Source organism: Pseudophryne corroboree, chromosome 2 (genome assembly GCF_028390025.1).
Source record: "Pseudophryne corroboree isolate aPseCor3 chromosome 2, aPseCor3.hap2, whole genome shotgun sequence".
Taxonomy (NCBI): Eukaryota; Metazoa; Chordata; class Amphibia; order Anura; family Myobatrachidae; genus Pseudophryne; species Pseudophryne corroboree.
In genome coordinates this window covers 240,563,854-240,591,122 of record NC_086445.1, presented here as the reverse complement: position 1 = coordinate 240,591,122, position 27,269 = coordinate 240,563,854, and the positions used below count along the sequence as shown (strand labels likewise).

At 46.9% G+C, this 27,269-nt stretch overlaps 1 protein-coding gene and 1 pseudogene across 1 annotated transcript in view; both read right to left on the bottom strand.

The window, feature by feature from the left end:
• The window catches only part of LOC135012655 (signal transducer and activator of transcription 1-alpha/beta-like), a 328,629-nt gene that overhangs the window by 94,695 nt on the left and 206,665 nt on the right, over positions 1-27,269 (bottom strand). Inside the window, exons 14-16 of the mRNA XM_063952569.1 lie at positions 26,017-26,073; positions 25,809-25,892; positions 5,704-5,802 (exon numbers count right to left, since the gene is read on the bottom strand). Coding sequence (XP_063808639.1) covers positions 5,704-5,802; positions 25,809-25,892; positions 26,017-26,073 — 240 coding nt within the window. The remainder of the gene's footprint in view (positions 1-5,703; positions 5,803-25,808; positions 25,893-26,016; positions 26,074-27,269) is intronic.
• LOC135052149 (5S ribosomal RNA) lies at positions 387-505 on the bottom strand (annotated as a pseudogene).

The window sequence follows — 27,269 nt, the reverse complement described above, 5'->3', positions numbered from 1 at the left end:
GGAACTTAACGAGAACAAAACATTTGAAATAATCATAGACAAATATGGACATAAAAGTATGAGAAATCATTTCTGAAAAAATTCTGAAAAAATAGGAAATGTTCAGATCTTGATTATACTTGGATAAGTGCATATAGGAAGATAGCTATATGCCACGCTGCTTCCGTCTGCCAAAGATCAGTACACACTGTGTATTTATGAAGCCCTAGACTGGGTTTATTTCGTGAGAGGGAAAACACACACACTGAATTTCAACCCTGGTAGTTGACCACTGTTATGGATTGGGTAAGAGGGGTGAGACGGAGATAGGATCTGGGTTCAGAAATGGTGGGAACGGGTATTAGTGGTGATCCTGCTGTTGGTGTTATTCCACAGGGAATTGAGTCTTCCTACTTCACTGGGTATTCCCTAGTGGTCACCCATCTAGGTACTAACCCAGCCCGCCTCTGTTTAGCTTCCAAGATCGGGCGAGATTGGGCACGAGCGTAGGGGTATGGTCGTAGGAAGACTTGACCCTGTACCACCAATGAGAATGCACCGAATGACTCTGGGCGCACCGCCACATGGACAGATAGGAACGGTCGATACCTTCATTGTCCACTTCTGGCTTGAGCATTATCATATTTTGTACATTGAATCCAGGCCGGTGCAGGATCTACCCTTTCCCCAAACACTTTCTAAATGCGATGGTAATGTTTAGACGTTACGCCTTTCCTAGCCTGTATCAGGGTAGGAATAACATTGTTCGGAATGCCCCTCCGAGCTAAGATTTGGTGTTCAACCTCCATGCCGTCAAATGTAGCCGCAGAAAGTCTTGATAAGCGAACGGCCCCTGCTGCAGCAGGTCCTCCCGAAGGAAGAGGCCTCGGATCTTCCAGCAGTAGATCCAGAAGACCACGTACCAAGCCCTTCTTGGCCAGTCCGGAGCAATACGGATTGCTTGAACTCTTGTTCTCCTTATGAGCTTTAGAATCCTTGGAATTAGTGGAAGTGGAGGAAACACGTACACAGACTGGAACACCCACGGAGTTACTAGGGCGTCCACCACCACTGCTTGCGGGTCTCTTGACCTGGAGCAATACCTCCAAAGTTTTTTGTTGAGGCGGGAGGCCATCATGTCTATTTGAGGAACCCCCCAAAGATCTGTCACCTCCATGAACACCTCTGGATGGAGGCCCCACTCTCCCAGATGGAGATCGGACCTGCTGAGGAAGTCCGCTTCCCAGTTGTCCAATCCCGGAATGAAAATTGCTGACAGTGCTAACGCATGCTTTTTCGCCGAGAGGATGATTCTTGTTACCTCTGACATTGCAGCTCTGCTCTTTGTTCCGCCTTGTCGGTTTATGTAGGCCACTGTTGTTACATTGTTCGACTGTACTTGAATGGGTGGATCTCGCAGAAGATGTGTCGCTTGGAGAAGACCGTTGTATACGGCTCTTAGTTCCAGAATGTTTATTGGAAGACTGGATTCCAGACTTGACCACCTTCCTTGGAAGGTTTCCCCTTGAGTGACTGCGCCCCAGCCCCGGAGACTTGCATCCGTGGTTAGAAGGATCCAGTCCTGAATCCCGAACCTGCGGCCCTCCAGAAGGTGAGGCATTTGCAGCCACCAGAGGAGCGAAATCCTTGCTTTCGGCGACAGACGTATCCTCAGGTGCATATTTAGATGAGAATCCGACCACTTTTCTAAGAGATCCAATTGGAAGGATCAAGCATGCTCCTAAACTGTGTCCCCTCTTCCAGAAAGGGAAGCAGTAAAGGCGGCAATCCAAAAATGATGTCAGGATCAGATCATAGTCCTGGTACCTTTGTCACAACAAGGGGAGGGGTTTTATTCAAGCCTTTTTGTAGTTCCGAATCCGAACTGCAGAGCCTTGTAAGAGGCAACCATGTTTCCCAGAAGACGAATGCACTGATGAATAAATACCTGGGCTGGCTTCAGGACATCCTGAACCATTGATTGTATCACCAACGCTTTCTCCACCGGTAGAAACACCCTCTGCACTTCAGTGTCGAGGATCATCCCCAGGAAAGACAATCTCCTTGTCGGCTCCAAATGTGACTTTGGAAGGTCCAGGATCCACCATGGACCCTGAGAAGATGAGTTGTGAGAGCAATGGACTGCAACAGCTTCTCCCTGGACGACTCCATTATCAGCAGATCGTCCAGGTATGGAATTATGTTCACTCCCTGTCTGCGGAGGAGAACCATCATCTCTGCCATCACCTTGGTGAACACCCTCGGTGCCATGGAGTGACCGAATGGCAGTGCCTGAAACTGATAGTGACTGTCTAACAGTGCAAATCTGAGATAAGCCTGGTGCGGAGGCCAAATCGGAATGTGGAGGTACGCATCCATGATATCCTGGGATACCAGAAACTCCCCCTCCTCCAGACCTGAGATCACCGCTCTCAGAGATTCCATTTTGAATTTGAACTCCCTTAGATAAGGGTTTAGCGATTTCAAGTTCAAAATTGGTCTGACTGAACCATCCGGTTTTGGTACCACAAAAAGGTTTGAATAGTAACCCATGTTGTGCATACGAGGTGGAACTGGAACAATGACCTCTGACTTTTCCAATTTTTGGATAGCTTCCAGTAGGACAGTTCTGTCTGTCAGTAAAGCTGGCAAGCCCAATTTGAAGAATCGGTGAGGTGGGGTTTCTTGAAACTCCAGTCTGTACCCCTGGAACACAATATCCTGTACCCAGAGATCCAGGCCGGACGACACCCAGACGTGGCTGAAACGTCTGAGTCTCGCCCCCACCAGCCCGTCCTCCAGGCTGTGTGGTCCACCGTGATGCTGAGGATTTTGAGGTACCAGAAACAGGCTTCTGGTCCTGGGAGCCTGTGGGTGCAGGCTTTTTGGATTTTGCCCGCCAACCTCTAAAGAAGGTGGTAGGAGGCTTGGACTTTTTTGTCTTAGCGGTCCGAAAGGACTGCGATGCAGATGAAGAAAAGGGTTTCTTCGTAGAAGGCGTAGCTCAGGAAAGGAAAGGTGACTTACCTGCGGTTGCCGTGGAAATCCAAGCATCCAATGCCTGACCTGTGTAGGGTAGGTTCTCCACACTTCTCCTGGATTCCGCGTCTGCAGACCATAGGCGTAGCCAGAGTCCCCTGCGAGCTGAGACAGACATGGAAGATATCCTTGCAGTCAGCGTACCCAGGTCCTTCATGGATTCCACCATGAACCCCGCATAATCCTGTATGTTACGTAAAAATAATTAAATGTCACTTCTATCCATTGAATCCAAATCCTCTAGTAACGTGCCTGACCACTTTACTATACCTTTAGAGATCCATGCGCAGGCAATAGTAGGCCTCAGCGCCACCCTGAAGCAGTGTATATGGATTTGAGCGTAGTGTCAATCTTACGATCAGCTGGTTCTTTTAACGCGGTAAACACCTTTTTCGACAGTTTGGAAACAGATGCGCCAACTATGGGTGGGTTTTCCCATTTTTTTCTATCTTCTTTAGGGAAGGGAAAAGCAACCAGAATCCTTTTGGGAATCTGCAATTTTTTCTCTGGGTTTTCCCCGGATTTTTCAAATAAAGCGTTTAATTCTTTAGATGCAGGGAAGGTTAGCGAGGCTTTCTTATTGTCTGTGAAGTAAGCCTCCTCAACCTGCTCAGGTGTTGTGTCAGTAATATTTAACACATCTCTAATGGCCTCAATCATGAGCTGTACCCCTTTGCAAGGGATGCCGCCCCCCTCAGCACATCCCCATCACCATCTGCCGTGTCAGAGTCAGTATCCGTGTCATCTTGCATAAACTGGGCAAGTGCACGTTTCTGTGGGTATATACTAGGGAATTTTAAAGGAATAGGAACAGAACCTGACCAAACTGCCATAGACTTCTTTAAAACCAGAGTTTCAGTCTCAGTATGAGCTACCCTAGTAGAGATCTGAGAGATCATACCCTTAATAGAGGACAACCACTCAGGCTCATTAATAGGGATCTGAGACAAGACATTACATTCCTGTGTACATGGAATGGATTCCTCCTGAGAGGAAATGTCCTCTGCAGCATAAGACACAGAGTCCCTAGACATGGCTATGTGAGACAACAAACACCCACACACACACAGAAAAATGTCAGACACAGTTTTCCCCCCCAAGTATGCCACAGAGAAACACAGAGCTTGGAGCCAGCACACACACAGCGCCTCCTTAGGTAGATATAATATAACTACCTGGCGCTGACTGTGTACCTTAATAGACTACACAGTAAATTCACCACCTCCCCCCCACCTTCTACAATCCCCTGGTACCGCACAGGATAGCTGGAGTTGCTTGGAGGGACAGCTCTCCCTGTCAGCGTCTCTGTACATGATCTGCAGGCAGGAAAATGGTGCTGAACGCTGCTGGGTCCGCTCTGAGAAGCTCCGCACCCCGGAACATGGCGCTGCTTCCCGCTCTTCACTTCTTTATACTGGCCTGAGGAATTGTGCTGGCAGCGTTACCGAGGTCCCTGACAGCCTTGGTGACCAGTGTAGAGTATAGGCGCTGGCTCAGGGCGCCCCTCACAGCGCCGCACTATGTACCACTGAGCCTCCGAAGCGCAGTTAATACTGCGCTCCCACCGTGTTGCCACCATCTTCACACCGGCTCCCCGCTTGCTATGGTGGGCCGGTGACTCACTCGCCACCGGAATCTTCTGGCTCTGTTAGGGGGTGGCCGCAGTGCTGCGGGAGTGAGCGGTCGCCTGGGGGCGGCTAACGATCATTACCCTCAGGAGCTCAGTGTCCTGTCAGCGGAGATAGTGGCTTGAACCCCGCAGAGCGGACACTACTCCCCCCCTATGTCCCACGAAGCAGGGAGGCTGTTGCCAGCAGCCTCCCTGTGCCTAATTAACTCTTAGAAAAAAAATAAAACTAAAGAAGCTCTAGGAGCTCCCTTAGCTGTGACCGGCTCCTCTGGGCACATTTTCTAAACCGAGTCTGGTAGGAGGGGCATAGAGGGAGGAGCCAGCCCACACTCTCAAACTCTTAAAGTGCCAATGGCTCCTAGTGGACCCGTCTATACCCCATGGTACTAATGTGGACCCCAGCATCCTCTAGGACGTAAGAGAAAATATATTACATACAGATGTGTCCTAATACATCTTGCCTTAATATGCCACGCAGTGGGAGATGCCTGGCATGAGTGTGCCGATACAGTACGTCCCATGCAACTCAGGTAGGGTTGGGCATCTTTTTTTTTGCAACTTTTTCTTTTGAAATGCAACTTATTTGCAAAACCATGCGAATAGGACGCACAAGCAGCTTATGCAGATTAAAATTATATGCAGCAAAAAGGCGGCAAAAGGAAGCAAAAAAATAAAAAAAGATGCTCAGTGCTACCAGGTCACGCCACGGTATGGGGCTGTTTAATGTGCTAGGAGGCTAGATGTATGTGGACATATCTGTATACTAAATATACACAAATAATATACACACACTATAATTATATTCTGTAGGTAGCAGAGCACTTGGGTCCTTTGACCATCATGTGTAATAAAAACGCAACACAAGAAGGTGTGCTTGTATGTCACACTTTACACTCAGAAGTGATGGCTGATCAAGAGCCAGAGAGTGCAGAATGCACAAAATGCAGGAATCATGGACCACAGACCCCCTATGGTTCTGAGAACTTGTGTTACAGAATAGTTTTAGTTCTGGGAGGAAATATTCTTTCCAGCATATACTACAGATGGATTCATACCTTAGGGTCTGAGCTCAGCAAGTTGAACCAAAGCACTGATGCAAACGCTCCTACAAATTGACTGGTGTTGGAGATCACAATAAAAGGCAGCGTGGCAGCCTGAAATAAAGAGGACCATACTAGTAAGCTAGCACATTTACTACAATTTTAACAATATAGCCACACATGAAGATACAGATTGGCACCAATGAAAAAGTCAATGAATATTATGACAAGCTTATCATAATATTAATTGACTTTTTCAACGGTGCCAATCTGTATCTTAATGTGTGGATATATTGTTACAAACCAGTAACAAAAGGTCTTTCTGAGGAACTTTGGTTGTAACGAATCTAATCTCCTGGGGAAATTATTTAGTATTTATTCATTCCTAGACATAGGAATATTACAACTTTTATTATGTGTCCTTTATAAAAGTATTTTACTATTGTGTCATTAAAATATTTTATGTGGTTTATGTATATGTGCCTCCACCTTTTTAGTATATCCTTCCAATCATTGGCTTAGCAACCCTAAACAGGAGTGCAGCAGTCCATAAACTTCCAATTCAAGAAAGCGTTGTGTCGCATTCCTTTTTTCCTTTCTGGACACTAAAGTGTTAACATCGTTGGGATCAACACAGGCTTCTCCTCCCCTATACTCCGCATGAAGTCTGGGTAGCAAGTTAGAATTAACATGCTCAAGGAACAGGAACGGAAGGAGGAGAAGAAGACCGGCACACATACAGACAACCAGGCATACAAGCTATCTCGGAAACAGGTGTCGAAACCGTGAAAAACTCAGCCAGCCAGGGGTGTGAGGGCGGTCATCCAGTGTTCACCATGGATTCAGAAAAGAGGATTTTTGGCCACTTACCGTTGAATTATTTTCTCTGAAACCGGCTGTGGGACATTGTGATTGCAGGTTGGAGCTGGCGATCGCACTTAATGCAAACTATAGCTTTAATTCTAATCTCCTCCTCCGGTGCAACCCCATAACACCAGAATATTTTAAGAGTCCGGTAAGGAGTAGCAATAACCCAGTGACACTGTTTGAACAAACAAACCAGTAGGGAAAAGACGGTCAAGAACCAAACCTCCTTTTCTTCAGAGAAAATTAGCATTGTCTGCACAGCCGGCTCCTCCCCCTTCACATCCCTCCTCCCTCAGTGTGGAAAATTTGACTGAGAGAATAGGACATGATACTATAGCACATGGCGAGGAACCGAACTGTTCAACATATCAAACAGCATTCAAGAAACTTCTGAACCGAAAAACTAACGCTGTTTGTACGAACTGTTTGAACAAGAACTTTAAACACAGCAGGTTGACAGCACCGAGGCGGGCGTTCAGTGTCCCCTAGAGGATTCAAAGAAATGGATTTATCGGTAAGTACCAAAATCCTCTTTTCTCTTTCATCCACTAGGGGACACTGGAGTCCTATACAGTAGGAGACGTCCCAAAGTAATCCCCCAGGGAGGGGGTGCTGTCGGTGGCCTGCAAAACTAAACATCCGAACTTAAGAGTCTCCGGACGCAAAGGTATCAAACTTGTAAAATTTTGCGAACGTGTGGGCTAAGGACCATGTCACCACTCTGCAAAGTTGAGTAGTGGAAGCACCTCTGGCAGCCGCCCATGAGGCACCCACTGAACGGGTGGTATGAGCACCCGTCTGAACCGGAACCTGTTTGCCACAGGAAATATAAGCTTGCCGAATGGCCAGTCTAATCCACCTAGACAAAGACTGCTTAGAAGCTGGCCACCCCTTCTTAGGCCCATCATTAAGATCTGTTTGTTCCGACTTTATGAAGGACGACGTAACTTGTACATATACCCGTAAAGCTCGGACAACATCCAAGGACACGTCACCAACTGCGCGACCATGGAAAGATGGGACCACAATTGGCTGGTTTACATGAAACCCCAAAACAACCTTAGGAAGGAAATCTGCCCTTGTACAGAGTTCTGCCCTATCCTCATGAAAAATTAAAAGGGACTCTTACACGATAAGGCTCCCAACTCAGAAACCCGCCTGGCCGAAGCCAAGGCAAGCAACAATGTGACCTTCCAAGAGAGATATTTCATGTCTGTTCTTGCTAACGGCTCAAAAATTGGTGATCTCAAAAATTCTAACACCCAATTTAAGTCCCATGGTGCAGTAGGATGACGAAAAGGGGGTTGTATCCTCAGAACCCCCTGTAAAAAGGTTTGAACCTCTGGCAAGGATGCTAACCGCTGTTGAAATAGGATGGAGAGAGCCGAAATTTGAACCTTCAGAGAGCCCAGCCTCAGTCCTATATCCAGACCGGCCTGAAGGAAGAGTAGAAGTCTGGATAAGTGGAAGTTCGTCTAATTGCACCCACGTTCTTGACACCAGTCCATGTACCTCTTCCAAGTCCTGTAGTAGTGCATGGCTGTGACCGGCTTCCTAGCAGCAATCATCGTAGGAATGGCTGTTCTTGCTATCCCTTTGTTCCTTAAGATCCGGGTTTCAATAGCCACGCCATTAAACGCAGCCTGTTCAGGTCTGGGTGTTGAAACGGTCCCTGAGATAGCAGGTCCTCTCTCTGAGGTAACCGCCAAGGATTTTCCGCTAGTAACCCTCGCAGGTCTGAGTACCAACTCCTGCGGGGCCAATCTGGTGCGATTAGAATCGCCCATACTCGCTCTCGTTTCAACCTTTTCAGAACCCTGGGTATGAGGGGGAAAGGTGGAAAAATATAAACCCTCCTGTAACACCAAGGAAGTGTTAATGCGTCCACTCCTTCTGCTGCTGGATCTCTTGTCCTGAACACATATCTGGGCAGCTGATGGTTTTGTCAAGACGCCATTAGGTCGACTAGAGATAGACCCCATCTCCTCACCACCATGTTGAAAATCCGTGGATGTAGGCACCACTCTCCCGGATGCATGTCCTGGCGACTGAGATAATCTGCTTCCCAGTTCTCCACACCTGGAATGAACACCGCCGAGAGGATGATGTTTCGCCTTTCTGCCCACAACAAGATCTTTGTGGCTTCCTGTGACGCCATCCTGCTCTTTGTTCCTCCTTGACGATTTATGTAAGCCGTCGTTGTAACATTGTCCGACTGTATCTTTAAGTGTTGACCCATGACTAGGTCTTCGGCTAAGAGAAGCGCGTTGTAAACCGCTCTCAGCTCGAGAATGTTTATGGGTAGTCTGCTCTCCTGTAGCGTCCATCTTCCCTGAAACTGGTGTTCCTCCAGGACAGCACCCCAGCCTCTGAGACTGGCATCCGTTTTTAGGATCCTCCAATCCCAAATGTCGAATCTCTTGCCTGCTGTGAGATTCCTGTGCAATGAAGGAGGTTGGTATGCGCGGTGGAAGTCGGATTCTTCGATATACTGTAGAAGCCAGTGCGAACCTGCTCCCTAAGCAATGAGGTTCATCTGGAATGGTCGGGAATGAAGTCTGCCATACTGGAGAGCTTCGAACGACGCCACCATCTTCCCGAGAAGTTGCACACAGACGTGTAGAGAAACCGTTTGTGTCCTCAGTACCTGAGCCACTAATCGCTGTAGGTCTTGGACCTTGTTTTCTGGTAGGAATACTCTCAATTGTACCGTGTCCAAGATGAGACCGAGGAATTGAATCCGTTGGGTCAGCATGAGGTTGGATTTCTGGAAATTCACAATCCACCCATGTCGAATGAGAAATTGATGAGATGTCAGAACATCCTTGATCAGCTGTTCCTGAGATGATGCCTTGATCAGTAGATCATCTAGATAAGGTATAATCGTGACCCCCAATAGTCTCAAACCTGCAACCATGATTGCCATGATCTTCGTGAAGATTCTTAGGGCTGATGATAGACCGAATGGCAAGGCCCTGAATTGGTAGTGATCCGTCACCAGTGCGAACCTTAAGTAAGCCTGGTGAGGAGTCCAGATTGGGATATGCAGATATGCATCCTTTATGTCCATGGATACCATGAATTCGCCTTGTTCCAAGCCTGCAATGACCGACTGGATTGATTCCATCTTGAATTTGTAGACCCTTAGAAACTGGTTTAAAACTTTTAAATTGAGTATCGGTCTGACCGTCCCGTCTGGCTTTGGCACGACAAAAAGACTGGAATAGAAACCCGTTCCTCTCTGAGAGGCGGGAACTGGAATAATGACCTCTGACCGTAGCAATTTTTGAATTGCTGTCAGCAGTGCTTTTGCTTTCTGAGGGCAACGAGACAATCCCGTTGTAAAAAACTGACTGTGAGGTCTCTGTTGAAAATCCAGTTTGTACTCCTGTGAAATTGTGTAGTTTATCCAAAGTTCTGGTGAGCTTTTGTCCCAGATGTCCCGAAAGCCTTCCAGACGTGCGTCCACCAAAGGGGACCCCAGATGAGCCGGGAGGCCGTCATGCCACGGTTTTGTCAGCAGGTTTATACTGCTTTCTGGCTGCTGCCTGTGAGCGGCCTCTACCTCTGCCCCCACGTACTTGTGTACCGAAACCTCTTCCTCGGGCTCGAAAAAACTGCGATCTAAATGAAGTAAACGCTGGCACCGAATAACCTCTCCTAACCTGTGGAGCGGCTCTCGTATAAGGAGTAGGTAGAAAGGTGCATTTACCTGCTGTAGCCTGCGAAATCCACTTGTCCAACTCTGAACCGAAAAGCATCTCACCCCCAAAGGGGATGGATTCTACCGCCTTCTTGGTGTCAGAGTCTCCTTGCCATTCTGAGCCATAAAATCCATCTAGCCGATATGGCTGATGCGAAGATGCGCGATGCTATTCTGCTAATATCCTTTGAGGCTTGACACAAGTATGAAGCAGATTCTCGAATGTGTTCCGCCAGTTGGGTAATCTCTTCTAAGCTATTTTCCTCCTCAATAGCCTGTACAATACGTCCAGACCATGCTCCCATGGCCTTGTTGACCCAAGCACAGACGATCGCCGGTCTCTGTGCTGCACCTGCTGCTCCGAAAATTGACTTTAAAGCTGTGTCAACCTTACGATCTGTAGCATCCTTTAAAGTCGTTACATTAGGTATTGGTAAGATTGTCTTCTTCGACAACCTTCCTAGTGAAGCATCCACTACTGGTGGATTCTCCCACTTATCCATTACACCTTTAGGAAGGAGATAAGTTACTTGAAATCTTTTTGGAAATTGAAAGCGTTTGTCAGGTTGTTTCCAAGCCTCCTCCATCTGAGATTGGAGGTATTTAGGAATGGGAAACACGCGGCTTTTGGGATTCGAACAATTCGAATTCTTCTGGCTCCTTTACTTCTTCTACCTTAGTTTAGGATCTCCTTTACCGCTTCAATTAAAGAATCAAGACCTGAGATTGCCGTGTCCTCTTCTGGAAAATCGGCGTCTAGGTTAGATTTAATTAACTCACCTTCCTCTGTATCAATGAGAAGACCCTCTTTCTCCTCTGATTCCGGTATAATAGAAAGAGGTCTTTTAACTGCCTTGCGCACATTCGTTTCTGCATGTGCGGGCGGTGTTAACTTGATGAGAAATTCCTCCATGGTCTTAGAGAATCCCACAGCCCATTCCGAATGCTGCTTGCGGGATTCTGCCATCTCCTTGGAGATTCTATTTGCAAGGTTGTCTTCCCATGACCTAGCCAGAGCACTGCTCCCAGGTGGAGCGTCCTTGTCTAAGCAGGAGTCACACACCCCGGAGCTGCCAACCCGCATGCTCTTCTTGTTACATTTTGTACAAACAAAACAGGTCTTGGAGGTCTTGGTTGATGCTTTGGACATGTTGTTTAAACCCCTTACCAGGGTATGACGCAGCGCTTTCACCCTTTAAACTAGGAAGAGAAAGACTGTGAGAGATGATGTAAGCAAAGGTATCGGATCCGGCTGGAATTACCTGTCCCTTTCTTTGACATAAAAGGAGCAAGCTAAATTAATTTTATAAGAAAAAAAAAATTAAAAAAAATTACAATTAAAAAAAAACACCAGCCGACTTGCAACCCCCACACCCCAACTGTAAATCTGCTACGATGTTAGAGTTGGTATCCACTTGCTTCCGTGTATTTTCTTCAGGATCTTTCAAACAGAATTCCTTTGAAAATATAATCAGTATAGTATAATTACTTTTCAGGAGATCCTCACATAACGTATATATATTCTATACCAGCAGAGGGAACTGTTAGCAAAACTATCCAGTCAGAACAGCAGGGGGAGCTATTTCTGTAACAAAAGACCTTCCCCTATGTTATTCACAGAGGGGGAGGACCCTTTGCCCCTCAGGTTGGCGCCTGAATGTTATAATTAATATGGCCGCCACTGTTATTTCTGTAACGTCCACTTAATATACTTAATATCCCCAGTGGATGTTCACCTAACAAAAACCTTTTACTATATTTGCACAGATCCTCTACCTCGCGGACACTGTGCGCTATTAAAAATCTCCCCACGCTGCCGAGGGATCTCCTCAGCCGCGTGATTGCGGCGTCTCTCCTCCACCAGCACGCGCTGCGGGACCGCTCTCACCCGGTCCCACAGCGGCGCCACTACATCCAAGTGTAACGTCCATCTCGTAGAAGAGAAGGGCTGCCCTGCGCTCTCCCATGCGACCGAGGCATCTCCTCAGCCACGCGGCATAACTGTCTTGCTCCGGCCAGCGCGCGCGCGCCACGGGACTCAGCATCCCAGCGTCTCCCGCACAGCTTCTAGTAATAGGTGAGACCCACTCTAACTAGGTATAGCCAAAATATATATATTGGTAAAAGAAAACAGGGTAAAATAATTATCTCTCTAATGAGGCTAACAGCTCCCTACAGACTATACTAGGGCCCTTGAACAGACCAGTACTCACTCAGAAAAACTGACGAGGATCTCCTGTGGAGAGATGCAGGCCCCTTCAAAAGGGATCTTTGTCTCTCTAGTATTAGTGAGCTTTGTCCCCCTTTTATTAGGTTGACTCCGCACCTTAAATCGATTTTTAGTCAGGAGCTCAGTGCTCCACGTGCTGTACCTCCAGTACAATTTTTCAAACTGAGGGAAGAGAGATGTGAAGTGGGAGGAGCTGGCTGTGCAGACAATGCTAATTTTAGATTGTGCCACACCCCTACTGTATAGGACTCCAGTGTCCCCTAGTGGATGAAAGAGAAAATCCTCTTTTCTCTTTCAGCAAGGCTTGTGGACATTGGACCATGGGACTTTCAACAGCCTTCCTCAAGGGAGGGAATACTCAGGTTGCCTGTCCAGAGAACTGTATACCCAAAATAGACATCACCGGAGACAAAAACATGAAAACAATAAAAAAAAGTAAACATGTGGACAGAGTACCAGGTAGCTGTATGACAGATCTAATCTGCCAAAGCCACGTGTCACACTGCCAGGAAGTAAAAAAGTTAAAATAAAATAAACTACAACCAGATCTGCATTTCAGCCCCCCTAAAATGTGCCCTATATGGAAGACTGGTATTATAGGGTTGCAAGGGGAGGAGATTAGGATTTAAAGCTACAGTTTACATTAAGTGCTATCTCCAGCCCCAACCTGCAATCCCATAGTCCAGTGTCCCACAAGCCTTACTGAAAGAGAAAAAAGAATTTTACAGATAAGACAAAAATCCTCCTTTTTCTTTCATTCAATGTTGGACACTGGGATGTCCAAAAGCTATCCTGTTAAGTAAGGAAATGCTCCTGTGCTGCTCATCAGCCATGGTAACAGTGTCAAAGCTGTAAAATTTGATGAAAGTATTGGCTTTACAGAGCTGCTTCGCAGAGGCACCACAGCAAGCCACTCAAGAGGCCCTCCATGGACCTAGTGGAATGAACCCTCGCTGAGGCTGGGACCGGTTGCTTTGCTAAAACATAGGCCTAATGAATGGTAAGGCGCAACCAGCGGCCTAAAGTTTGTTTGGAAGCAGGCCACTCATGCATGTGGAAGTCATAAAGAAACACAGAGTTTGATGCCAGATAAAATGGCATCTACTCTGCGCACACACACACTTACACACTAGGGTTCATTTTTTTTGGGAGTCAGTTAGCCTACCAGTATATTTTGGATTGTGGGAGGAACCTGGAGTACCCAGAGATAACACACGCAAGCACAGGGAGAATATACAAACTCCATACAGTAAGGGCAATGGTGGGAATTGAAACCATGACCTCAATGCTGTGAGGCAGTAATACTAACCATTAGACCATCCATACTGCCCTTGAACGAACAGAGAATCCGAATTATGAATGTCCTTGGTTCAATTAACATAAATGCGAAGATGCCTGACCAGGTCCAGTGTTAGCAGTGATTTTCAGTCTCAAAACCATGGCACCGAAAGGCCTTAATATCGATTTCAAAAGCAGTATATTGACAAAGTGAACAATAGGATATATATAGACCAATCATTTCACATATAGCTAATGAAGACTTCTATCTATCTGTACACACACACACACACAGACAGTTATGATATTTGTAACAAGTAATCTGTAAATACTAGACCATACAGAGACACACGTTCAATATGTGTATGTAATCATTAACAATACGTCAATCACTTTCTGGAAACACACCCACTACACCGGATTGGTCGGAGAGACCCATGGAAAGACTCCACTGGACAGCAATCTGTATCCTTGACAAAGGCCATCACGACCGTTGGAGACATCCACACACAACATTAATACAGCACCGCTAGCCTGCGCAAGCATCATCATATCACCGCTAACCATATCCTGCGGACTCCTCGCCGGCCAGCAAGTGGAGTGGCCGTTGAAGACAGACAGAGTTCCAGAAAAACCTTAGCTTTGTGGCAACGCAACTTACAGCTCGCAGTGCGGCTTCCGGCAGGACCCAGCGACCCACCAGCAGAGCAAGGAGAACATCCCGCCCTGCATGATTAGGCGAGCCGTCGGGGACAGAGCGAACGGAGGCAGCGGGAGCGGACACGTACAAACTCACCGCAGAGTGAGTAATAAGACTGGAACACAGGAATTTGTGTGTAAATTGCACCTGGCAGGCCGGGACGCAAGCCTCCTAGAACAGGACCTCCCAAAGGAGAGTTTATTGAAGGAGAACTTTTTTTTTTTTTTTCTAGAAGAGTATTCATGCAAGGTTTTATTTATACTTTGTACGGCATCAAGTGAGTACCTTTTTTCCATTTATACATGTCCTTATGCACCCAATCCTTGTTTTATGAACTGCCACATCAAGGGTTGACATGTATATGGTATACTGTATATATTCCATTATAGTACGCATGTATAGGGATGTATGCACAGCTTTCTGATCTGTCTTATACTCAGCATTGTGACTGAAAATAAAAGTATTTGCAGATTATACAGACTATTACTCATTTCACACAATACAACACACAGTGGTGAGTGCAGGTACCAAAACCCCTAACAATATAACGAGCCATTGGAGTCTGAACAACTCAATAGGTACCATCGGCCCCCGAAACAAGATACAAAGACTGTCGCACTCTGCGCCAACCCAACTGTTTCAGTGAATTTTTTGACTCCTTAGCGTCTGATGAAGACAGCGAAGGAATCACTATTTCCTGATTAATATGGAAACGGGAGACCATCTTAGGGATACAGTATAGCTGGGTACGTAGGACAGAGCAGTCAAGGTGTAAAACAAGGAGTGGTGTGCGGTGGGACAACCCATTTAAGTCCAAGGCACTGCGAGCGGAAGATATAGCAGATTTCCATGTGAGCCAATGAAAATCAGAGTCCAGTGGCTCAAAGGTAGGATCTTGTTGATCCGTAATAACAGAGTAAAGTTCCACGGACTGATTGGTGGAACAAAGAGGAGCTGCATGTGCAGAACACCCTGAAGGAAAGTCTGAACAGCAGGAAAGGGAGCTACCCTACGTTGCAATAAGACCGAGAGGGATGATACCTGCACCTTAAGAGAACGAGGCGAAGACCAGATCCAAGCCCATCTGCAAGAAAGACAATCCAGAGGATCGCAACCGTATGCAGAACAACAGCCAAAGTATGTCTGCACACACAATAACAGATCTTTGCCATGTAGGTTTCCTGCCGCAGAGCATGTTTTCGACCACAGAATAAGTAAAACCTTCGGCCCTTAGGATCAACCACCCCATCTAAGCAAGATGGGCGAGGCCGGGGTGAAAACATGGTCCCAGAGAGAGGAGATTGGGCCTGAGAGAAAGACGCCACGGGGAGCGTGATGGATAGGCTATGTAAGTCTGCGTACTAGGCCCGTCTGGGCCATGAGAATGGCCATGATGACTTCCTACTTCAACTTGCAAAGGACCCACGGAAGGAGAGCGATCAAAGTAAAGAGATACACAAGTGGGAGCGTCTATGGAACAGCCAGTGCGTCCACTAATAGGCTCCCGGGTTTCTGGTGCAGGATCCGTAATGAGGAAAAATAGGATTTTAATTACCTACCGGTAAATCCTTTTCTCGTAGACCGTAGAGGATGCCGGGGTCCACATTAGTACCATGGGGTATAGACGGGTCCACTAGGAGCCATTGGCACTTTAAGAGTTTGAGTGTGTGGGCTGGCTCCTCCCTCTATGCCCCTACTACCAGACTCAGTCTAGAAACTGTGCCCGAGGAGACGGACATCTTCGAGAGAAGGATTTATACCAGCTCACACACAAGGCAAGCCAAGCTAACCAGCTTGAAACATCAGCAACGTCTGAACTGGATTACTTACCAAGTAACAAAACAGTACTTACCAAGAACTAAGCAGTACTGAACTAAATAACCACTGCAGGATCACAAAGCGCTGGGCGGGCGCCCAGCATCCTCTATGGACTACGAGAAAATTATTTACCGGTAGATAATTAAAATTCTATTTTCTCTTACGTCCTAGAGGATGCTGGGGTCCACATTAGTACAATGGGGATGTACCAAAGCTACCAGAACGGGAGGGAGAGCGCGGAGGCTCCTGCAGAACCAATTGAACAAACTTTAGGTCCTCAGAGGCCAAAGTATCGAACCTGTAGAACTTTGCGAACGTGTTCGACCCCGACCAAGTAGCTGCTCGGCAGAGTTGTAAAGCCGAGACACCCCGGGCAGCCGCCCAGGAAGAACCCACCCTACGAGTAGAGTGGGCCTTAACAGAGGTAGGACACGGCAAGCCTGCCGTAGAATACGCATGCCGGATAGTGAACCTGATCCAGCGAGAGATCGTCTGCTTAGAAGCAGGAAAGCCAAATTTCTTGGGATCATACAGGACAAATAGAGAGTCCGATTTTCTGTGACGAGCAGTCCTCTTCACATTTTTTTAGAGCCCTTACAACATCTAAGGACTTTGATGAAATTGAGGAGGTCGCAACTGGAACCACAATAGGTTGGTTGATATGAAATGCCGACTCAACCTTCAGAAGAAACTGCCGACGTGTCCGGAGCTCAGCTCTATCTTCATGGAAGATCGAGTTTGGGATTTTACATGACAAAGCCCCCAACTCCGACACACGTCTAGCAGAGGCTAAGTCCAACAAAGTGACAGCCTTCCACGTGAGAAACTTGATCTCAGCCTCCTGTAGAGGTTCAAACCAGTCCGACTGGAGGAACTGCAACACCACGTTGAGATCCCAGGGTGCCGTAGGTGGCACAAAGGGAGGTTGGATGTGCAGAACGCCCTTCAAAAAAGTCTGAACCTCAGGGAGGGCAGCCAACTGTTTCTGGAAGAAAATGGATAGGGCCGAAATCTGGACCTTTATGGATCCTAACCTCAGGCCCATATCCACACCTGCTTGCAGGAAGAGGAGAAAACGTCCCAGTTGAAACTCCACTGCAGGAAACTTCTTGGACTCACACCAAGATACATATTCTTCCCCAATACGATGGTAATGTTTTGACGTTACTCCTTTCCTAGCCTGTATCAGGGTAGGAATAACCTTTTTCGGAATGCCCTTCCGAGCTAGTATCTGGCGTTCAACTTCTATGCCGTCAAGCGTAGCCGTGGTAAGTCTTGATAGGCGAACGGCCCCTGAAGAGAAAGAGGCCTCGGCTCTACTAGCAGTAGATTCAGAAGATCCGCGTACCAAGCCCTTCTTGGCCAGTCCGGAGCAATGAGGATTGCCTGAACTCTTGCTCTCCTTATGAGTTTGAGAACTCTTGGAATGAGTGGAAGTGGAGAAAACACGTACGACTGGAACACATACGGAGTCACTAGGGCGTCCACTGCCACTGCTTGCGGGTCCCTCGATCTGGAACAATACCTCTGAAGGTTCTTGTTGAGATGAGATGCCATCATGTCGATCTGGGGTACGCCCCGAAGATCTGTTACCTCCTTGAACACCTCCGGATGGAGACCCCACTCTCCTGGGTGGAGGTCGTGTCTACTGAGGAAGTCCGCTTTCCAGTTGTCTACTCCCGGAATGAAGAACGCTGACAGCGCCAACGCGTGTTTTTCTGCGCAGAGGATGATTCTTGTTACCTCTGACATTGCAGCTCTGCTCTTCGTTCCGCCCTGTTGGTTTATGTAAGTCACTGTCGCTACATTGTCCAACTGCACTTGAATGGCCCGACTTCTCAGAAGATGAGCCGCTTGGTGAAGACCGTTGCAGACGGCTCATAGTTTCAGAATGTTTATCGGCAGGCCGGCATTCAGACTTGACCACCTTCCTTGGAAGGTATCCCCTTGAGCGAACGCGCCCCAGTCCCAGAGACTTGCATCCGTGGTTAGAAGGATCCAGTCCTGAATCCCGAACCTGCGGTCCTCCAGAAGGTGAGGTAATTGCAGCCACCAGAGGAGTGAAATCCTGGCCTTTGGCGAAAAGACAAATTCTCTGGTTCATGTGAAGATGAGATCCCGACCACTTGTCCAGGAGATCCAGTTGGAAAGGCCAAGTATGAAACCTCCCGTACTGCAGCACCTCGTAAGAAGGCGAATGTACTGATGAACCGACACCCGAGCTGGCTTCAGGACATCCCGGACCATTGTTTGAATCACCAAAGCTTTTTCCTCTGGAAGAAACACCCTCTGCACCTCCATGTCGAGGATCATTCCCAGAAAGGACAACCTCCTGGTTGTTTCCAAATGTGATTTTGGAAGATTCAGGATCCAATCATGTTCCCTGAGAAGCTGGGTCGTGAGAGCTATGGACCGTAACAGCTTCTCCTTGGACGATGCCCTTATCAGCAGATCGTCCAGATATGGAATGATGTTCACCTCGTCTGCGGAGGAAAACCATCATTTCCGCCATCACCTTGGTGAATACCCTTGGTGCAGTGGAGAGGCCGAATGGCAGGGCCTAGAACTGAAAATGACAGTCCAACAGTGCGAATCGTAGATAAGCTTTATGCAGCAGCCAAATCGGAATGTGGAGGTACGCATCCTTGATATCCAGGGATACCAGGAATTCCCCCTCCTCCAGACCTGATATCACTGCCCTTAGAGACTCCATTTTGAACTTGAACTCCCTCAGAAAGGGGTTTAGTGATTTTAAGTTCAGAATGGGCCTGACCGAACCATCCTGTTTCGGTACCACGAAAAGTTTCGAATAGTAACCTTTGTTGTGCATATGGCGTGCAACCGGTACAATAGCTTGTGCCTCCACCAACTTCTGGATGGCTTCCTGTAGGATAGCCCTGTCTGCCAGCAGAGCAGGCAAGCCTGATTTAAAGAATCGGTGAGGAGGGAGATCTTGAAATTCCAGCCTGTACCCCTGGGACACAATATGTTGCACCCAGGGATCCTGGCAGGACGACACCTAGACGTGACTGAGTCTCGCCCCCACCGGCCCCACTTTCAGGCTGCGCGGTCCACAGTCATGCTGAGGACTTAGGGGTACCTGAAGTAGGTTTCAGTTCCTGGGAACCCGCAGCAGCAGGTTTCTTGGATTTTGGCCGACCTCCTCTAGAGAAGGTGTTGGACGGCTTAGCCTTTCTTGCTTTGGCAGTCCGAAAGGACTGTGATGCAGCTGAAGAAAAGGGTATCTTCGTAGCAGGTGCAGCGGAAGGAAGAAAAGGTGACTTACCCGCAGTAGCCGTGGAAATCCACGCATCTAGCGCTTCCCCAAATAGAGCCTGACCTGTATAGGGTAGGTTCTCCACGCCTCTCCTGGATTCCGTGTCAGCAGACCATTGGCGCAGCCAGAGTCCTCTACGAGCTGAGACAGACATGGAGGATATTCCTGCAGCCATCGAACCCAGGTCTTTCATGGATTCCACCGTAAATCCCGCAGAATCCTGTATGTTACGCAAGAACAATTCAACGTCACTTTTTATCCATTGTAACCAATTTCTCAAGTAACGTGCCTGACCACTTTACTATAGCTTTAGAAATCCATGCACAGGCAATGGCAGGCCGTAGTATCGCCCCCGAAGCCGTGTATACGGATTTGAGCGTAGTGTCAATCTTACGATCAGCCGGTTCTTTCAACGCAGCAGATCCCGGGACAGGTTTTCCCAGGATTTTTCAAATAGCGTTTAATACTTTAGACACAGGGAAGGTTAGTGAGGCTTTCTTATTGTCAGTGAAGTAAGCCTCCTCAACCTACTCAGGCGACATGTCAGTAATACTTAACACATCCCTAATGGCCTCAATCATGAGCAGCACCACCAACACGTCCAAATCACCGTCTGCAGTCTGTGGAATAAGAGCTGCAAGCAGGAAAATGGCGCTGAACTCTGCTGGGTCCGCATTGAGGAGAAGCTCTGCCCTCTGAAGATGGCTCGTCTTCCCGCACAACTTCTTTATACTGGCCTGAGGATTCCGTCGCTAGTCGGGAAATTCAGTCACAGGTTACCATCTGTGTACTGAGGATTCCGTCGCTAGCCGGGGAATTCAGTCTCCAGTTAGCGTCTGTGTCCTGAGGATTCTGTCGCCAGCCTGGGGATTCAGTCTCCGGTTAGCGACTGTGACCAGTTAGGGTATTTAGACGCTGGCTCAGCACCGTGATTAAATTTCTGTGTACATGAAATGGATTCCTCCTGAGAGGAAACATCTTCAGCAGCATATGACACCGAGTCCCTAGAAATGGCTATGGAAGGTATTAAACACTCACACACACAGGAAATTGTCAGTCACAGCTTCCCCCACCAAGAATGGCAGAGAGAGACACAGAAATTGGAGCCAACCCACACACAGCGCTTTTTGAGGTAGAACAAATAAAACTACCATCGCCATCTGTGTACCTTACTAAACTACACAGATTTCACTCAGCCTCCCCCCCTCCCCCCTTCTACAACCCCCTGGGTACCGCTCAGGATAGCTGGAGTTGCTTGGAGGGACAGCTCCCTGTGTACAGGAACTGCAGGCAGAATGGCTCTGAACGCTGCTGGGTCCGCTCTGTGGAGAAGCTCCGCCCCCTGAAGATGGCGCGTCTTCCCGCACAAATTCTTTATACTGGCCTGAGGATTCCGTTTAGCATCTGTGTAATGCGGATTCTGACTCTAGCCTGGGGATTCAGTCTCCGGTTAGCGTCTGTGATCAGTTTAGGGTATTAAGACGCTGGCTCAGGACGCCCCTCATAGCGCCAACACCGTGTGCCGCTGAGCCTTCACGGAGTCGGCATGCTGCCGGGGTGAGCGATCCCCTGTGGCGGGGAACGTTCGATCCCCTCAGGAGCACAGTTTCCTGTCAGTGGAGATAGTGGCTCAGACCCCGCAGGGCGGACACTACTCCCCCCCCCCCCTTAGTCCCTCGAAGCAAGGAGACTGTTGCCAGCAGCTCCCTGTAAAATAATAAACTCTAAAATAAACTTTTACTAAGAAAGCTCTGGCGAGCTCCCCTAGCTGTGACCAGCTCCTCGGGCACATTTTCTAAACTGTGTCTGGTAGGAGGGGCATAGAGGGAGGAGCCAGACCACACTCTCAAACTCTGAAAGTGCCAATGGCTCCTAGTGGACCCGTCTCTACCCCATGGTACTAATGTGGACCCCAGCATCCTCTAGGACAGAAGAGAAATTGTTGTTTTGATAAGAGAACATCAGGTCGATGTGTGGATGGCTCCAGCACCTGGAATGCCTCAGGGTGCAGAAACCATTCGCTTGAGTGAACATCCAGCCAACTGAGGAATTCTGCATCCCAATTCTGGATTCCCAGAATGCAGACTGCCAATATGGTTTGAAGAAAGAATTCCACCCATCGGAAGATAAGATCATGGCTTTTGGTAACTTCCTGATGATTGATGTGACCCAGTGGAAAGGTCCGGTGGATGTTCCCAGAAGGTTAGGGAATATACTTGAGATACAATACCCCTCACCTAGACATCAGAAGTAAATTCCAGCCATTTGTCTATGAAGCTGAGGAGATGGCCGCCCACACTGGGAGATCCCATGTGGGGACCACCTCCGTCATGCTGCAGATTTGTCTGCTAATTTCGGAGGCTGGCAGCAACCTGACCAGACCTGCCGGCCTATATGGTTTTAGAACTCTTGGGGGAAGAACACTGATCTCTGGAAGAAGGTTGACCTCTCGCTTTTCCCTGTGAGCAAAATGATCAAAAAGCAAACCCGCTGGTTTTCAGAGTAGCCAATGGAAGAAACAGTGTCTTAGAAGCTGCAACAGTGGCAATAATCTTATCCAGTTATGGCACAAAAAGAACGTCACCTGAGAAGGGTAGAGCTTCCAAAGCCTTCAAAGCCATAGGATTGCCTAACGGCCACTGAGGAAACAGACACGTTAGAACAGAGTATGCACGAGTCAACAGCTGCCTCTCCCAGGTAAGTACCCACCTCTCTGAGGGTATATACAGGACAACTGACCCGAGAGCTCTGGAGTGGAACTAGTCCTTCAGGGAATACGCCCAGGCCAAAGCTAGAGCTGGACATAAGGAAGCCATGAAATTATCAAAAATATTTTTAGAAAATTCTAAAACTTCCTGTTAGTGGGGTCCTTGAGAGAGGCCACATTGGGAATAAGCAGCGTGGTCGACCTAACCAGCTGTGTGACCAAGCTTCCGCCAAGAGATCCTCTAGCTAAGCAGGGGGAGGGAAAATAACTGGTTCCCATTTTTTTCTTTTAAAGAAGGGCTCGGTGAAGCGTCTGAATCCTTAATGAGTAAGGCAGCCCAGACTGCTTTTACCAAAGCACTGACGTCCACTTAAGCAACTCGCTCATCTTGAGCTAAAGAGGAGTCAACTTCTAATGGTTGGGACAATACCGCTTCCATATTTGAGGAATTGTATGAATGGGAATCGTAGCCTGAGTGGAGTGGCACAAAACTATCGCGGCAGGGAGCCTTGCATTCAAGCTTAGGGTTCCAGCATATGTTGTAAGCAGCTGGAGACCTGTACCAATCCCTGGATAGATTTGGACAAACCCTGAACTTAGGCTGGCTCCGAGAGGACCTGTAGTGTGTCCCTGAGAGAAGAGGCCTGCTGAGGACACCCAGTAGCTGCTGAGGAGATCAGGGAGCCTGGGAAGCTGCTAGCTGAGACAATGAATCGTGCATGGCAAGCAACAGAGAGGCTGCCCATGTAGGTTCTTGAGGGGTAAACAACTTCAGAGATGGAATTATCCTATGTCTCTGCAGAACACCGGTCATATACAGTTGCAGGAAAAAGTATGTGAACCCTTTGGAATTTCCTGGATTTATGCATAAATTGGTCATAAAATGTGTTTTGATCACAACAATAGACAAACACAGTCTGCTGAAACTAATACCACACAAACAATTATATGTTCTCATGTTTTTATTGAACACACCATGTAAACATTCACAGTGCAGGGTGGACAAAGTATGTGAATCCTAGGATTTAATAACTGGTTGACGTTCCTTTGGCAGCAATAACCTCAACCAAACGTTTCCTATAGTTGCATATCAGACCTGCACAACGGTCAGGGGGAATTTTGGACCATTCCTCTTTACAAAACTGTTTCAGTTCAGAAATATTCTTGGGTTTTCTGGTGTGAATCGCTCTCTTGAGGTCATGCCACAGCATCTCAATCGGGTTGAGGTCAGCACTCTGACTGGCCTACTCCAGAAGGTGTATTTTCTTTTGTTGAAGCCATTCTGTTGTTGATCTACTTCTGTGCTTTGGGTCGTTGTCCTGTTGCATCACCAATCTTCTGTTGAGCTTCAATTGGTGGACAGGTGGCCTTAAGTTCTCCTGCAAAATGTCTTGATAAACTTGGGCATTCATTCTTTCCGTCGATGATAGCAATCTGTCCAGGCCCTGAAGCAGCAAAGCAGCCCCAAACCATGATGCCCTCTCCACCATACTTCACAGCTGGGATGAGGTTTTGATGTTGGTGTGCTGTGCCTTTTTTTCTCCACACATAGTGTTGTGTGTTCCTTCCAAACAACTCAACTTTGGTTTCATCTGTCCACAGAATATTTTGCCAGTAGTGCTGTGGAACATTCAGGTGCTCTTTTGCAAACTTCAAATGTGCAGCAATGTTTTTTTTGGACAGCAGTGGCTTCCTCCGTGGTATCCTCCCGTGAACTCCATTCTTGTTCAGTATTTTACGTATGGTAGATTCATCCTCCCGTGAACTCCATTCTTGTTCAGTATTTTACGCATGGTAGATTCATCAACAGAGATGTTAGCATGTGCCAGAGATTTCTGTAAGTCTTTAGCGGACACTCTAGGATTCTTCTTCACCTCATTGAGCATTCTGCGCTGTGCTCTTGCAGTCATCTTTACAGGACGCCCACTCCTAGGGAGAGTAGAAACAGTGCTAAACTTTCTCCATTCATAGGCAATTTGTCTTACTGTGGACTAATGAACATCAAGGCTTTTAGAGATACTTTTGTAACCCTTTCCAGCTTTATGCAAGTCAACAATTTGTAGGTCTTCTGAGAGCTTTTTTCTGCGAGGCATGGTTCACATCAGGCAATGCTTCTTGAGAATTGCAAACTCAAAACTGGTGTGTGTTTTTTATAGGGCAAGGCAGCTTTGACCAACACCTCCAATCTTGTCTCATTGATTGGACTCCAGGTTGGCTGACTCCTGACTCAAATAGGCTCTTGGAGAAGTCATTAGCCTAGGGGTTTACATACTTTGTCCACCCTGTACTGTGAATGTTTACATGGTGTGTTCAATAAAAACATGAGAACATATAATTGTATGTGTGGTATTAGTTTCAGCAGACTGTGTTTGTCTATTGTTGTGACTTAGATGAAGATCAGAACACATTTTATGACCAGTTTATGCACAAATCCAGGAAATTCCAAAGGGTTCACATACTTTTTCTTGCAACTGTAGGCCAGTGTGATCCTGAGCACATGAACATTTTTCTTTACATGCTTTGCAGGTATAGGCGCGCAGCACAGGAGCACCCCTTTCCTCGGAAGCCTTAGCAGAGATTCCCTTGCAAGACATAGCTTCACTGAAGTGAAAATCACTCAGACACATAGCAAACAAACTAAGTGGTGTGTGGAGACAGGAGCACTAAACTGAGAGACCACAAATAATAGTAGAATAATTGGTCTAACACATAAATACTGTAAACCCCAAGTACGATGTAGTGGCTACAAACAAACTAATAAGTAGGCAAAGTAAGAAAAATAACAAACCCCTAACAACTGTTCAGTATGTAGGCTGCAATATTTTACAGAGAAGTACTGATCTGGGAGTGGATAACACTAAACAGATATAAAGTGAAAACGGTAACAGCAATATCTAGGTATCTAACGGAGTATACTGGCAGAAAATGCTACCTGAAACTACATAAGGCAATAATCTGAGATACAGTCAGAAAAATAACAAACAGCTACAGTGAATAGAATCTAACTAAGAAACGCACACAAAACAGTTCAGTGCTTAAGTAATGGAATTCTATGTAACAAAAGGCTAATGCTGCGCCTCACCTCTATGGGGGGATTCAAGTGTGCACGGTCGCCGGCGCTGACATAACTGTTATGTTGTTCCGTCATTTTGACGGGCTGGTAACTAGTAAAAGAATAATAGTCACAAAGAGTCCCAGCAACCAGCACCAAGAGGTGAGGATGCGGATCCAATTAAACCTGCCCCTCCCCCCGCTGGTACAAGCCGCTATGAAGCCTGACTCTTCCCCCCGCCCCTCCAACTTTCTGTGTCATTTCAGAGCAACATACAAAAATGAAAGCAATACTATGTATACGTGAATTCGTTTGATCTGCCCATATTCTTGGTCAATAGTCTGATCAGCAAATAACCTAAAAGTAAGATTATTATAACATGATAATGGAAGAAAGTTCATATGAAAGTCCTTAGAAAAAGATGAGACAGACCGACAACACAGAACAAAATTCTAAACAAACTGGGTATAACCATAACTATATAGTACCTCTAAATTCAACTGCACTCCATCGTAGTCAAAGTGTGTAATCAAAGAAATTATATGGAGCTCCTCCAGGACACCAAATGACACCTTAACAAAAAATAAATTAAAAAAATCAACACACACGACACACTCACAGACAGCCCAGATAGAACCACAGTCTGTATGTGGTAGTGAAATATAAGTGCGACCTCATTGCAGAATTAATACTTACATCATTTATGCCTTTACCACCTTTTCCTCTCATCCCAGCTTTTTGTTCTTTTAGTTGCTAATGGAAAATAAATCGGTTTTATTGTTGATGCTTTAATATATGTTACACAGGTCTTACACTGATCACCATCCTTTATTTTTGGATACAGGTGGAGTATCCCTTATCCAAAACTCAAAATCCCACATTTTTGGGTCCCCTACTGAGATAGTGACACACATGTACATATATATATATATATATATATACATATATAATATATATAGATATTATATTATATTTCTTTATAATATATCTATATATACACATAATATATATGTTATCATCTCAGTAGGGGACCCAAAAATGTGGGATTTTGAATTTTGGATAAGGTATACTCATCCTGTATTAATACTTTTATTTCATTGTTAATAACACTTCCAGAAAACATGTATTTCAGAAAAAAAATAAGAATTTACTTACCGATAATTCTATTTCTCGTAGTCTGTAGTGGATGCTGGGAACTCCGTAAGGACCATGGGGAATAGCGGCTCCGCAGGAGACTGGGCACAAAAGTAAAGCTTTAGGACTACCTGGTGTGCACTGGCTCCTCCCCCTATGACCCTCCTCCAAGCCTCAGTTAGGATACTGTGCCCGGACGAGCGTACACAATAAGGAAGGATTCATGAATCCCGGGTAAGACTCATACCAGCCACACCAATCACACCGTACAACTTGTGATATGAACCCAGTTAACAGCATGATAATAGAGGAGCCTCTGAATAGATGGCTCACAACAACAATAACCCGATTTAGTTAACAATAACTATGTACAAGTATTGCAGACAATCCGCACTTGGGATGGGCGCCCAGCATCCACTACGGACTACGAGAAATAGAATTATCGGTAAGTAAATTCTTATTTTCTCTGACGTCCTAGTGGATGCTGGGAACTCCGTAAGGACCATGGGGATTATACCAAAGCTCCCAAACGGGCGGGAGAGTGCGGATGACTCTGCAGCACCGAATGAGAGAACTCCAGGTCCTCCTCAGCCAGGGTATCAAATTTGTAGAATTTAGCAAACGTGTTTGCCCCTGACCAAGTAGCTGCTCGGCAAAGTTGTAAAGCCGAGACCCCTCGGGCAGCCGCCCAAGATGAGCCCACCTTCCTTGTGGAATGGGCTTTTACAGATTTTGGCTGTGGCAGGCCTGCCACAGAATGTGCAAGCTGAATTGTACTACAAATCCAACGAGCAATAGTCTGCTTAGAAGCAGGA